Below are 13614 nucleotides of genomic sequence, written 5' to 3'. Positions count from 1 at the left end.
CCCCCCTCCCACATCTTTGGATATTTTTAATCAGGGTAGGAACAAGATGTGTTTTACATTTAAAAAATGTAACTATCTTTACAACATGGGCAAAATGTTGCTAGGCATAGCTGAAGCTCTCAGAGGGCATCTGTTAGGAAAACTGCAGATGAAAGATGACAGTGGCCAAGCTATGGTGTCAATGGAGGGTGGACTGGATGTGGATTTTGGCAGTAAGTAAAACAGGGTGGAATAATGGATCAGAGTAGGTATAGAGGAGGGCTTGTGTTCTCTTTCAGACATATTTATTTTGGTATGCCACTTGAACATACAGATGAAGATGTTAGACCAGTGCACATCCAAGTCCAGAGCTCAAAAATAAAGGGCAAGATATATTGAATTCCATGGGGAAGGGGATAGTATTTGAAGCCATGGAAATGGGTAGGATAATTCAAGGAGATAATTTAGAGATGAGGTCAATGGAATACTTCCTATGACATTCTTCTCTTTTTGGAGATCAAGTTGAGAAGGAGTGGATCCTAGGGTAGCCGAGGTCACTAAGGAAGCCTGATGATGCAGAAACTTGGATCTAAAGTAAAAGAGAAAGGATACCAACTTTCTTCATACTTTATTGTTTTAAGGAAACAATAAAATAACTTTTTCTGAGCCAAATTCTATTATAACTGCTATTAGCTAGGTTATATTGGGGAGCATAAGAGTTCCTCATGCTAAATTATATTACATCTGGAACATCTAAGATGCAGCTGGAATGGCAGAAGCAAGGAGATATTAATAAGAAAACTTTCTCTTTTTTTTCCAAATCTTTTATTTTTTTAAATTTTTATTAGCATTTTCCATGATTATAAAAAAAATGCCATGTTAATTCCCTCCCCCCTGCACTTTCTCCTTTGAAATTCCATTCTCCATCATATTACCTCCCCATCACAATCATCGTACTAAAAATATACAATATCAACCTATTAAGTACCCTCTGCCCTTCCTTTCTCTTCCCTTTATGTCTCCTTTTTAACTTACTGGCCTCTGCTACTAAGTATTTTCATTCTCACGCAAAAGCCCAGTCATCTGTAGCTAGGATCCACATATGAGACAGAACATGTGGCGCTTGGCTTTCTGAGCCTGGGTTACCTCACTTAGTATAATCCTTTCCAGGTCCATCATTTTTCTGCAAATTTCATAACTTCATTTTTCTTTACCGCTGAGTAGAATTCCATTGTATAAATGTGCCACATCTTCATTATCCACTCATCAGTTGAGGGACATCTAGGCTGGTTCCATTTCCCAGCTATTATAAATTGAGCAGCAATAAACATGGTTGAGCACCTACTTCTAAGGAAATGAGATTATTCCTTCGGATATATGCCTAGGAGTGCTATAGCTGGGTCATAAGGTAAATCAATCTTTAGCTGTTTTAGGAACTTCCACACTGATTTCCACAATGGCTGCACCAGATTGCATTCCCATCAACAGTGTAGGAGGGTTCCTCTTTTTCCATATCCCCGCCAACATTTATGATCATTAGTTTTCATGATGGTGGCCAATCTGACAGGAGTGAGATGGAATCTCAATGTAGTTTTAATCTGCATTTCCCTGATGACTAGTGATGTGGAACATTTTTTTTAGATGCTTATATGCCATTTGTATTTCTTCCTTTGAGAATGCTCTATTTAGCTCCATAGCCCATTTTTTGATTGGCTTGTTTGATTCCTTATTATTTAACTTTTTGAGTTCTTTGTATATCCTAGATATTAATCCTCTATGAGATATATAGCTGGCGAAGATTTTTTCCCATTCTGTAGGTTGCCTCTTGGCCTTTTTCACTGTGTCCTTTGCAGTGCAAGATCTTTGTAATTTCATGAGGTCCCAGTGATTAATCTGTGGTTTTATTGCCTGAGCAATTGGGGTTGTATTCAGAAAGTCTTTGCCAAGACCAATATGTTGGAGGGCTTCCCCTACTTTTTCCTCTAGCAGATTCAGAGTTTCAGGTCTGATGTTAAGGTCTTTAATCCATTTAGACTTAATTCTTGTGCATGGTGAGAGAGAAGAATCTATTTTCATCCTTCTGCAGATATATATCCAGTTTTCAAAACACCATTTGCTGAAGAGGCTGTCTTTTCTCCAATGAGTATTTTTGGCATTTTTATTAAATATCAGGCGGCTATAGCTACGTGGGCTTACATCTGGGTCCTCTATTCTGTTCCACTGATCTACATGTCTGTTTTTGTGCCAGTACCATGCTGTTTTTGTTACTATGGCTCTGTAGTATAGGTTACAATCAGGTATGGTGATACCACCAGCCTTATTTTTGTTGCTCAGTATTATTTTAGAAATTCGAGGTTTTTTTGTGATTCCAAATGAATTTTTGGATTGTTTTTTCTATTTCCATGAAGAAAGTCTTTGGAATTTTGATAGGGATTGCATTAAATGTGTAGATTGCTTTTGGTAAGATTGCCATTTTCACAATATTGATTTTTCCAATCCAGGAACAGGGGATGTTTCTCCACTTTCTAGTGTCTTCTGGAATTTCTCGCTTGAGTGTTTTAAAGTTCTCATTGTAGAGATTGTTTACTTCCTTGGTTAGGTTTATTCTAAGGTACTTTATTTATTTATTTTTGATGCAATTGTGAATGGGAGCGATTCTCTGATTTCATCCTCTGTGTGTTTGTTGTTAGCATATATGAAGGCTACTGATTTCTGTGTATTTATGTTGTGTCCTGCTACATGGCTGTAGGTTTTGATCAGCTCTAACAGTTTGCTAGTAGAGTTTTTAGGGTCCTTTATGTATAGAATCATGTCATCTGCAAATAATGATAACTTGATTTCTTCCTTTCCAATTTGTATCCCTTTTATGTGTGTCTCTTGCCTTATTGCTATGGCTAAGACTTCCAAAACTATATTAAATAAAAATGGGGACAGTGGACACCCTTGTCTCCTTCCTGATTTTAGTGGGAAAGCTTCCAGTTTTTCCCCAGTTAGTAATATGTTGGCTGTAGGCTTGTCATAAATAGCTTTTATTATATTGAGACATGTTCCTTCTATTCCCAGCCTCTGTAGGACTTTTATCATGAAGGGATGTTGGATTTTGTCAAATGCTTTCTCTGCGTCCAATGAGATGATCATGTGATTTTTGTCCTTCAACCCGTTTATGTAATGTATTACATTTATAGATTTGCGTATATTGAACCATCCCTGCATCTCTGGGATAAAGCCTACTTGGTCAGGGTGAATGATCTTTCTGATATACTTTTGTATTCTGTTTGCCAATATTTTGTTGAGAATTTTTGCATCTATGTTCATGAGGGAGATTGGTCTGTAATTTTCTTTTTTTGTTCTATCTTTGCCTGGTTTTGGTATCAGGGTGATGCTGGCCTCATAGAAGGAGTTTGGTAGAATTCCTTCTTTTTCTGTTTCCTGGAAAAGCTTAAGAAGCATTGGTGTTAGCTATTCCTTAAAGGTCTGGTAAAATTCAGCAGTGAATCCATCTGGGCCTGGGCTTTTGTTAGTTGGGAGAGTATTGATAACTGTTCGGATCTCCATGTTTGTTATAGGCCTATTTAAGTGATTAATCTCATTTTGATTTAATTTAGGTAGGTCATATAAATCAAGGAAATCATCCATTTCTTTCAGATTTTCATACTTTGTGGAGTATATGCTTTTATAGTATGTCCCTATGATCTTTTGAATTTCTCTGGAATATGTTGTGATGTTACCTTTTTCATCTCTGATTTTATTAATTTGTGTCTCTTCTCTCTTTCTTTGGGTCAGATTTGCTAAGGGTTAATCAATCTTGTTTATCTTTTCAAAGAACCAACTCTTTGTTTCATTAATTCTTTGGATTATATTTTTGTTTCTATTTCATTAATTTCTGCCCTAATCTTTATTATTTCTTCCCGCCTACTGGTTTTTGGTTTGCCTTGTTCTTCTTTTTCCAAGGCTTTAAGGTGAAGCATTAGGTCATTTACTTGTGACCTTTCTAATATCTTAATATAGACACTTAAGGCTATAAATTTTCCTCTTAGAATTGCCTTCATTTTGTCCCAGAGATTTTGATATGTTATATTCTCATTATCATTTCACTCTATAACTCGTTTTATTTCCTTCTTGATTTCTTCATTGACCCATTCATCATTTAGTAGTGTATTGTTTAGTTTCCATGATTTTGTGTATGCTCTATAGCCTTTCTTGCTACTGATTTGTAGTTTAATTCTATTGTGGTCAGATAGAATGCAAGGAATTATTTCAATTTTCCTGAATTTGTGAAGATTTGCCTTGTGTCCTAATATATGGTCTATTTTAGAGAATGTTCCATGTGCTGCTGAAAAGAATGTATATTCTGCAGCCTTTGGATGAAATGTCCTGTATATATCTGTTAAGTCCATTCCTTCTATGACCTCATTTAGTCCAGATGCCTCTCTGTTTATTCTTTCCCGGGATGACCTGTCAATTGATGAGAGTGGGGTGTTAAAGTCACCCACCACCACTGTGTTTGGTGTTATCTGTGACCTTAGTTCTAATAGTGTTTGTTTGATGAATTTGGGAGCCCCCATGTTAGGTGCATATATGTTTAGGATTGTAATGTCCTCCTGTTGGAGTGTGCCCTTAATCAATATAAAGTGACCTTCCTTATCTTTCTTGACTAACGTTGGACTAAAGTCTACCTTGTCAGATATTAGGATAGCAACTCCTGCTTGTTTTCTAGGCCCATTTGCTTGAAACACTGTATTCCAACCTTTCACCCTAAGATAATGTCTATCCTTTGTAGAAAGGTGAGTTTCTTGGAGACAACAAATTGTAGGACCCTGCTTTTTAACCCATTCTGCAAAACTATGTCTTTTTTGGGGGGCATTGAGGCCGTTGATATTAAGAGATATTATTGAAAGGTGTGTATTTATGTTTGCCTTTTTTTTTTTTTTTTTGTGTGGTTCCGGTTCTACCTGTGCTCTTTTGTGTTAACTAGTATTTGAGTATTGCTTGTTATTTCTAGGTTCCTTATATGTGTGCTTTTCCTTTTCTTCAGCATGAAGGATTCTATCAAGTATTTTCTGTAGAGCTGGTTTTTGTCTTCAAATACTCCTTTAATTTGCTTTTGTCATGGAATGTCCTTATTTCTCCATCAGTTTGAATGGATAACTTCGCAGGATAAAGTAACCTTGGTTGACAGTTATTATCTTTCAGAACTTGGAATATATCACTCCATGCCCTTCTGGCTTTAAAAGGTTTTGTTGAATAATCTGCTGTAATCCTGATGGGCTTGCTTTTGTAGGTAACTTGATTTTTCTCTCTAACTGCTTTCAATATTTTTTGTTTGGTGTGTGTGTTTGGACGTTTGATTATAATATGGTGAGGAGAGGTTCTTTCTAGGTTTTATCTGGCTGGGGTTCTAAAGGCTTCCTGTATCTGCATTGGCACCTCTTTCCCAATTTGGGGGAAATTTTCTTCTATGATTTTGTTGAAGATGCCTACTATGCCTTTGGAGTGGAATTCTTCTCCTTCTACTATGCCCTGAATTCTTATATTTGATATTTTCATAGTGTCCCAAATATCTTGAAATTCCCACTCATACTTTTCTATAACTTTGTCTTTCTTGTTGTTGGACTGTATTAGATCTGCCACCTGGTCTTCTATCTTGGATATTCTGTCCTCTCCTTCATCCTTTCTACTGATGAGATTTTCTACAGAGCTTTTTATTTCATTAACTGTGTTCTTCATTGCTAGCAATTCTGACTGGTTTTTCTTTATTATTTCTATTTCCTTGTTTATGTCTTGTATTGCCTTCTTTATTTCATGAAATTGGTGTCCTGCATCTTCTTTGATTCCTTTGATTTCCTCTTTAAGTTCCTCTTTGACTCCTTTGATTTGTTCTCTGACTTCTCTGAACATATTTACAATCATTCTTTTGAAATCTTTCTCAGGCATTTCCTCTAACTCGTTCTCACTGGAGGTCAATTCTGGTGCATTAATACTTTTAGGTGGATTTATATCATCTTGATTTTTAGTGTTTCTTGTGTTATAATGTATATATTTTTGCATTTTGGATTAAGTTAATGCTTGGATTTTCTAGCTAGCTGAGTATTCTTAGCTGTATCAATTGATTTAATGTTATGTATTTTCTGGGTAGGATCTTAAGGTGTTATGTGTGGCTCTTAATACCCTCAGAGTATCTACAAAGATGTTCTTAGGGGTTGAGTTTCCCTGCTATGGGAGTATTCAAGTAGGCCGAGTGGAATAAAATACAGGTTGATCCTAAAAGTTAACTAAACACTGTACCCATTCAATCAAAAGCAGCCCCAAGTATGTATGCCAGAGTAGTTATTATAACAACCAGATCCTCTATCAACATAGAGGTTAATATTTCTGGTCTGTTGAGGGATCCAAGTCAGCTTGTGACCAAGTGAGACCCTTCCCTGGCACAATCCCAGTTACCTTGGATGATTTTGGTCTCAGTGAAGTTGCTGCCTGGGTCGTCGGCCTGCTGTTCTGATTTCTGGAGCTGGGCACTGGCTTTTCCTGCAGGGCAAACTGAGGCTGGCAACTGTGGCACTGCAGATCAGCACCCCTGCTGCTGGAACTGCTGCTGCTAAAGCTGCCTCTGCTGGGTCTGTCAGCAGCTGAAGCTGCTACTGCTGGGCCACTGCTGCCTCTGCTGCTGCTGCAGCTGCCACTCTGGAGCCACTGCTCCTGCTGAAGCTGCTGTTGCTGGGTCCACTGCCACTGCTGCCACTCCTGGGTCTGCTGCTGTTGGGGCCTCTGTTACTGGTGCCGGAGCTGCTGATGTTGCTACTGGACTCTGCTCCTGCTTGGGTCCTGCTGTCGGCCCAAGTTGGCATGGCTCGTTCGCGGGACCGCTGCTGTGTTCGCTGGAGCTGGGCTCAGGCAGTGGGGGAGGGGAGGGAGCCACAGCTTCTCTGGATCTCTCGCTGTTCCACGTGTGCTTCTACCTCGCGGTCTGCTCCTCCGTTGCTCACTGCTACTCTCCCTTCATGTTTCCTGAGTTGCAGAGAGCGCCGGTGTGAGTGGAAGCTCCCACACCTGGCTTTTCCTGTGGCTGGAGCCGAGTCTGGTGGCTTTCTGGTGCCCTGCCTCCACCGTGGTTGGCAGAGCTGCCAGGGCCGCTTTTGCCGGCCTGTGCAGGCTCTGGATGCTCTGGATCTCTTCTACTTCTCTGCTGCTGCTTCAATTTCCTATACACCTCACTTTTTAGTCAAGAAAACTTTCAATACTTATTGTACTTAGAAATACTTTATATACCCTGGCATGCCCATCTTTTCTCTCTGTCTCTCTTGCTCTCTCAAATAAATAAATAAAAAGTTAAAAATATTGAAAAAGGAAATACTTTATATATAAATGTAATTAATACAATATGGTTTTAATTAAGGAATGAGAGATAAATATTTTGTTGAAAAACACTGTATTTTGTTCTCCCATAAACTGATAAAGCTAAATATCCCTTTAAATGCTCCATGTTGTAAGATGTGGTAGTATATTCAGTTCATATTCTAATTACCATCTTATTCATCATGCAAGGATTCAGAAATTTGCATTATAAGAATAAGTTTAAAAAGCTCATGTAACTTTTATCTATGTGTGATTTTTTTTCTTGCTTGAAGTAAAGATGTCCAAATGTTTTTACCTTAATGGATCTGTAAGTTTTAATAGTTTATTGTCCTCAAATATATATTTTGAAAATCAACTTTACAACATAGGATAGACTATAGCTTGACAAACTCTTGCTGTTTGTTGCAGTCTGGTTCACATTGCTGGTAGAAATCACCCAACAAAGAGCTGCTTCTGGGAAAAAGAGATTTATTTTGGCTTACAGGCTCGAGGGGAAGCTTCACGATGGCAGGGGAAAATAATGGCATGAGCAGAGGGTGGACATCACCCCCTGGCCAACATAAGGTGGACCATAGCAACAGGAGGGTGTGCCAAACACTGGCATGGGGAAACTGGCTATAAAGCCCATAAGCCCTCCCCCAACAATACACTCCCTCCAGGAGACGTTAATTCCCAAATATCCATCAGCTGGGGAGCTAGCATTCAGAACACCTAAGTTTATGGGGGACACCTGAATCAAACCACCACACTGTTCTTCTATCTTTTGTTTCCTGTTGGCCATTAGAGTCTGACTGACTTCAAGTCGGATTCTAAGTAATGAATGACAGAAATATTGAATGTCATCTGACTTGTACTTTGATAATTTAGTAGTCCATGATTTCCTGTTTATTTTCATTATTTGGAAATCTCTCACCCTTCTACTGGAGAAGATAATTCTATGTCTTGCATATTCCTCTTTGCCATACTCAAACATTTGGGAAATGGAAATAGGGAAGCAGTGAGCTTCTTAGAAAAACTATAGATGAATGAAACAGGAACTACAAAATTAGCAAAATGTAACAGGAACTGTTGACCTTGTATGTTATTGCTGTTGCTTATTTTTTCTCCTTTGCTAGGAGACCTGTTCTGATGATGTGTGTGGTGCTCACCACACTTCCCAGCTTCAGCTTTTCTATAGCAGTGACTGAGGTATGGAATTCTGTCTTCTTTTGCAGCAAATTTTGATACTTAAAATATTTTCTGGTATTGAAACTAAAGAGAGAGAAAGGGAGAGAGAGAATATTCCCAAAGTTTAATCCAATTTTCTTCCAAATTGCAATATATTTGTATGTGTATATATTCATATACATGGTAGTAATATCATTACCTCTGTGATTTTGAGAAAAAGTGCATTAACTTAAAATATATGTTACTTTTGTATATGGTAGATGATACAGAGACATTATTTCAACCAAAAAAGTAAAGAATTTCAAAATCAATATTCTCCCACAATTATTTCTGATAAGTTACCCTTGATGACTACTTTACACATGCTATCTATTTCAAAATAATGTTATGTTTCAATGATATATGGCTACCAAAGGACATCAGTGGGCCTTCACATGACAAGAATACAGTAGACAAAAATTACTGACTATGAAAATATTATCCAAGAAAGTTTCTGCAGGGTTCAAGAAATTCTAAAGCTTCAACTCACAACCCCAAAGGAACATCACCTTTATATGTTGATGGTATGTCTGGTTTTTTTTCTTTTTTAGCACCTTTTGACTCTTTTCTAAGGCAACTCACCCAAGTGTAGCACATGAACCGGAAAGTGCACAATGCATAAATGCACAACATCAATGGAGCATCACAGGGTAGATCCCGTGCAAACGCTGCTCAAGCGGCAGCTCCACACCCAAGTTCTTCACAGTAACTTTCCTCTCCTTGGACCATGGCTTTGATCACAGAATGGCTCACTGATTTTTAAATTTTTAAGGGGAAATCAAACTATATATATAAATATGACTATATAACTTATAGTTTCTTTGATTCAAAAGAATAATGTGAGGGCCATTCACATTTTTGTATACAGATGTAGTTCATTCATTTTAATTGTTATAGAGTATTTCAGTTTGGAAGATATATTGTATGGGACTGTGGGGATTGATCCCAGCTCTTCACACATGCTAGGCAAACATTCTATAACTGAGTGACATCCCCATCCCTTTTAGTTTTATTCTTTTTGAAAAATATTTTATTTATTTATTAGAGAGGGTGGGGAGAAGGAGAAAGAGGCAGATATATATGCATCTCTCTCTATATATATATAGATATATATGCATATCTATCTATCTATCTATCTATCTATCTATCTATCTATATGTATGTATGTATGTATATGTATATATAAAGAGAGAGAGAGAGAGAGAGAGAGAGAGAGAGAGAGAGAGAGAGAGAGGGAGGAGAGAATGCATCTGGCTTGTGTGGGTATTGGAGAATCTGAACCTGGGCCCTTAGCCTTCTCAGACAAGCATCTTAACTGCTAAGCCATCTCTCCAGCCTTTAGTTTTGTTGTTGAATTTTAGTTGTTTCTAGTTTGGGCTAATGTTGCTAGCAAGATGAATACTTCTGTACAAATACACATGATTTTATTTTTATTTATTTATTAGAGAGAGAGAGAGAGAGGGAGAATGGGCAGGGCAGGGCCTCCAGCTATGGCAAACAAGCTCCAGACACATGCACCCCCTTGTGCATCTGGCTTATGTGGGTCCTGGGAAATCCAATCTGGGGCCTTTGGTTTTGCAGGCAAACACCTTAACCACTAAACCATCTCTCTAGCCCCTTTACTAGTACCTTTTGTTGTCTTCTGCTTAAAGACTTCCAATTTGTCCATTTCTTTCCATTATGGGTAACACTTTTGGACTCGTAGTTGAGACTTGTGAATTGGAATTTCAAAGTCTTGAAGATATTTTTAATATCATGCATTGGGAACTGTGTTCGTTTTCTTCTTCCTTTAGATTCAAAATTCAGCTCAAATTCAATTTCACATATAACACACAGGGAGGAGGAAGTTCTTTTTCCAATATCATCTGACAGGCTGGGCAGCGTGTCGTAAAACATCTGTCCTGCCCTGGCTTCTCCCTTTGTTATAGGCTAGATATGCACACACAACTGTCGCCGTGCCTTCTGTTTTGTCCCTTGGCCTTGATTTCTATTCCTGTGCTAACCCACCAACACTGTGTTAATTTCTTTAGCTTTATTTATAAGATCTCAATAAAGCGGAAGGGCAAGTTACTTACCCTCTTTTTCTTCTGGAGTTTCTTGCCCCCTTTTTTATTTCCACCATCAGTTTTGAATATGTTTTTTACTTTACATGCTAATTTAGATTGCATTCAGTAGTTTGATTTTTTTAAAATCTTATTTAATAGCTCTTTGTTATTAGTCTGAAAAAGAATTGACCAATTTGGGGAAATTTCTCCATATACAATCATGTAGTGTGAATAATATGTAGTCCTTTCTTTTTCATACTTTCAGCTCATTTTCTAGACTCGCTAGGTGAGATATTTGGTGGCAGTTCTATAAATGCTTATGATTCATTTTTGTCTGTGTCTTTGTCTCTAAGTATCTCACTGTTAATTTGATGCCCACTACAGGACTTTTTTCTTTCTTTTTTTCTTTGTAGATACCTTAGTCAGATGAAAAAGAAAGCTTAGCTGGGTTTTCCTGGGCTCTACCTTGTTGGGAGGTCTGTGTAGCAATATTTGCCTCCTAGCTCATTGAGGCAAGATTTGTAGAAACTCTGCTTCACAGTAGTGTTGGGAAGAATTGCTTGCATCACTGGTATTGGGAACACACACACACACACACACACACGTCAGGGATAAGGTTCCAATCCAAGGGCACATGTATGTTAGGCAAGTGTTGTACCAACCGAGCTATATCATAGCCAACTGTTCTGTTTTTACATGTATTTTCATTTATGAGACTTTAACATTAGTTAAAAACTGTTACACTTATGTGAATCTTCATTACATATTTATAAATGTTTCAAAACTTTGTGGAGTTTAAAATCTAAGAAGGTAAAAAACAAGCTTTGAAATTTTCAGAAATGAATTGGTAACTAATTTAGCAGTGTTTGAAGACTATTGAAAGGACTTTGAATAAAGAAAGCAAAATCATTTGATATACTTAAATGTTTTTTTCTAAAAACAGGTTCAAAAGAACAGGAATGACTCTATTGATTCATTACCCGATTCCTTACCTGACCTGCCAGTATCTCTGGTCTTGTTATGTTTGATTTTGGTTGATATTATTGAAAAACTCAGGATATATCCTCTGAGAGGAAGTCAAAAGAGTAAGTATTCTTTTAAGTATGAATTTTAAAAACTTTTTGATTTATCTTTTGCCTTTCTGTTATTCAGTTACTTAATGACAGGCTCAGTGGTAGCTTTTCGTAGGGCTGGCATTGCTGAGAGAAGTCAAAGGTAACTAAACAGAACTGTATTTAAGTTTAGTTAGATAGTCAGTTATTATTTCTCATTTGTATTATTGAAGTACAGATAAATTCACAAGATATCAAATATTTAATAGTAGTACCTTATGCTTATCCTAACAATAAATTGTTTTTTATATGTATTTTTCTGGAAATTCTCTTGCATCTTTAAGTTTAGAAGGATAAAAAATTTTGAGCTTGCTTTTGTGTTACCTGTAATATTAGCACTCTGGAGACTGAGGTAAGAGGATCAGGAATTTAAAGCCAGGTTGGGTCACCTAGCTAGACCCTGTCATAGACAAACAAACAAACAAGAAGGAGTTTTGTTTCATTAACATCATCATTTTCCTTTTGTTTTAGAGAATTACATTTTTAATTATGAAATATAAAATCCAAAGGTTACAATAATAAAACCCAGATATGTCACATTTTTGCAAAGTGATGAGTTGAAATTATATATAGGTTAACTTTTTTAAGGTTTAGAGAGACTATTAGATTAAGAGAAGGAAAGAAGAGGAAGTATCAAGAACTCCTGCCAAGAGGGAGGCAAGAAGGGGTAAAGCCTACCCTGTGACCCGTGTTGGGGTCTTTTATAGATTCCAAATAGGGGCTGAACTAACCAGTCATGATGCCACATTTTGGAGTTGAGCTCAACCAAAGGTTATCTTTGTAAAGAAGTATTTTGTTAATTAGATACTTTCTTTGCTCAGTCATAAATTCTTTCAACTTTCATTTAATTTTATGTATGCTGCAATTAGGTATGACTTGTGCCATGCTGTGCATTTGAAATGGGCAGGGCCTGGAAGACCACTACCACATGGGATGTGGATATAGTAATGTGACAAGTTACAGAATGCTTCTGAGTGAGAAGATAATGACTAGAAGGAGTCAATCAGTTATGAGTCACAAACCACCATCCTTCAAGTCACTATTGCTCTTCGAGTTGAGAGGAGCCATGAGCTGGAGGCCACCAGGAACCTCTCATAGTATACTGTGTCCTTGGGCAGGAGGTGGCACCCTGTTATAGTCAACATCTTTACAGGTGACAAGTAGATGTCAGTCATGGATAACTTGCCAAGAGAAAAGCTCTACCAAATTACATCTGCTGTCCTAGTCAAGTATATTTGTTTTAAACTGAAGAGGTTAGGGAATTTTTTATACCATGTTTAGGTTTCTTGAGGCTGTAGATCTGTTTTGGATGGCCCTGGTATTTTTTTTTTTCTTTCTTTCTTTTTTTTTTTTTTTTTTTTTTGGTGTTGTTACTGCAATGCTTTTGTCCAATTGAAAAATTCTTTAAAAAAATTCATGTATATATTTTTGAGAAGTACTGGCACCTTATTGTTGGGGATGAGTTGGATTTTTTTAAAATTTTATTTATTTATTTGAGAGCAACAGACACAGAGAGAAAGACAGATAGAGGGAGAGAGAGAGAATGGGCGCGCCAGGGCTTCCAGCCTCTGCAAACGAACTCCAGACGCGTGCGCCCCCTTGTGCATCTGGCTAACGTGGGACCTGGGGAACCGAGCCTCAAACCGGGGTCCTTAGGCTTCATAGGCAAGTGCTTAACCACTAAGCCATCTCTCCAGCCCATGAGTTGGATTTTTAAAGGAGAGTTCCCTTGTCTCCAAAAATGAAATTGAAAGGACTTCAAAGAAATAAGACTCTAGAGTGCCATAAGTAACTGTTCAGCAGTATATAGTTTTAATAAGTTTTCTGATTAATAACATTTTATGCCAGGCGTGGTGGTGCACGCCTTTAATCCCAGCACTCAGGAGGCAGACGTAGGAGGATCGCCATGAGTTCGAGGC

General features: G+C 37.6%; 1 protein-coding gene across 1 annotated transcript in view; it reads left to right on the top strand.

Moving 5' to 3' along the window:
- The window catches only part of Tmem236 (transmembrane protein 236), a 69404-nt gene that overhangs the window by 31272 nt on the left and 24518 nt on the right, over window positions 1–13614 (top strand). The window contains exons 2-3 of the mRNA XM_004662350.2: window positions 8448–8520; window positions 11527–11668. Of these exons, the coding sequence (XP_004662407.1) occupies window positions 8448–8520; window positions 11527–11668 (215 nt within the window). The remainder of the gene's footprint in view (window positions 1–8447; window positions 8521–11526; window positions 11669–13614) is intronic.

Source organism: Jaculus jaculus, chromosome 15 (assembly GCF_020740685.1).
Source record: "Jaculus jaculus isolate mJacJac1 chromosome 15, mJacJac1.mat.Y.cur, whole genome shotgun sequence".
Classification (NCBI taxonomy): domain Eukaryota; kingdom Metazoa; phylum Chordata; class Mammalia; order Rodentia; family Dipodidae; genus Jaculus; species Jaculus jaculus.
The sequence above is the reverse complement of the archived record's forward strand: the minus strand, read 5'-3'. Positions and strand labels throughout refer to the sequence as shown.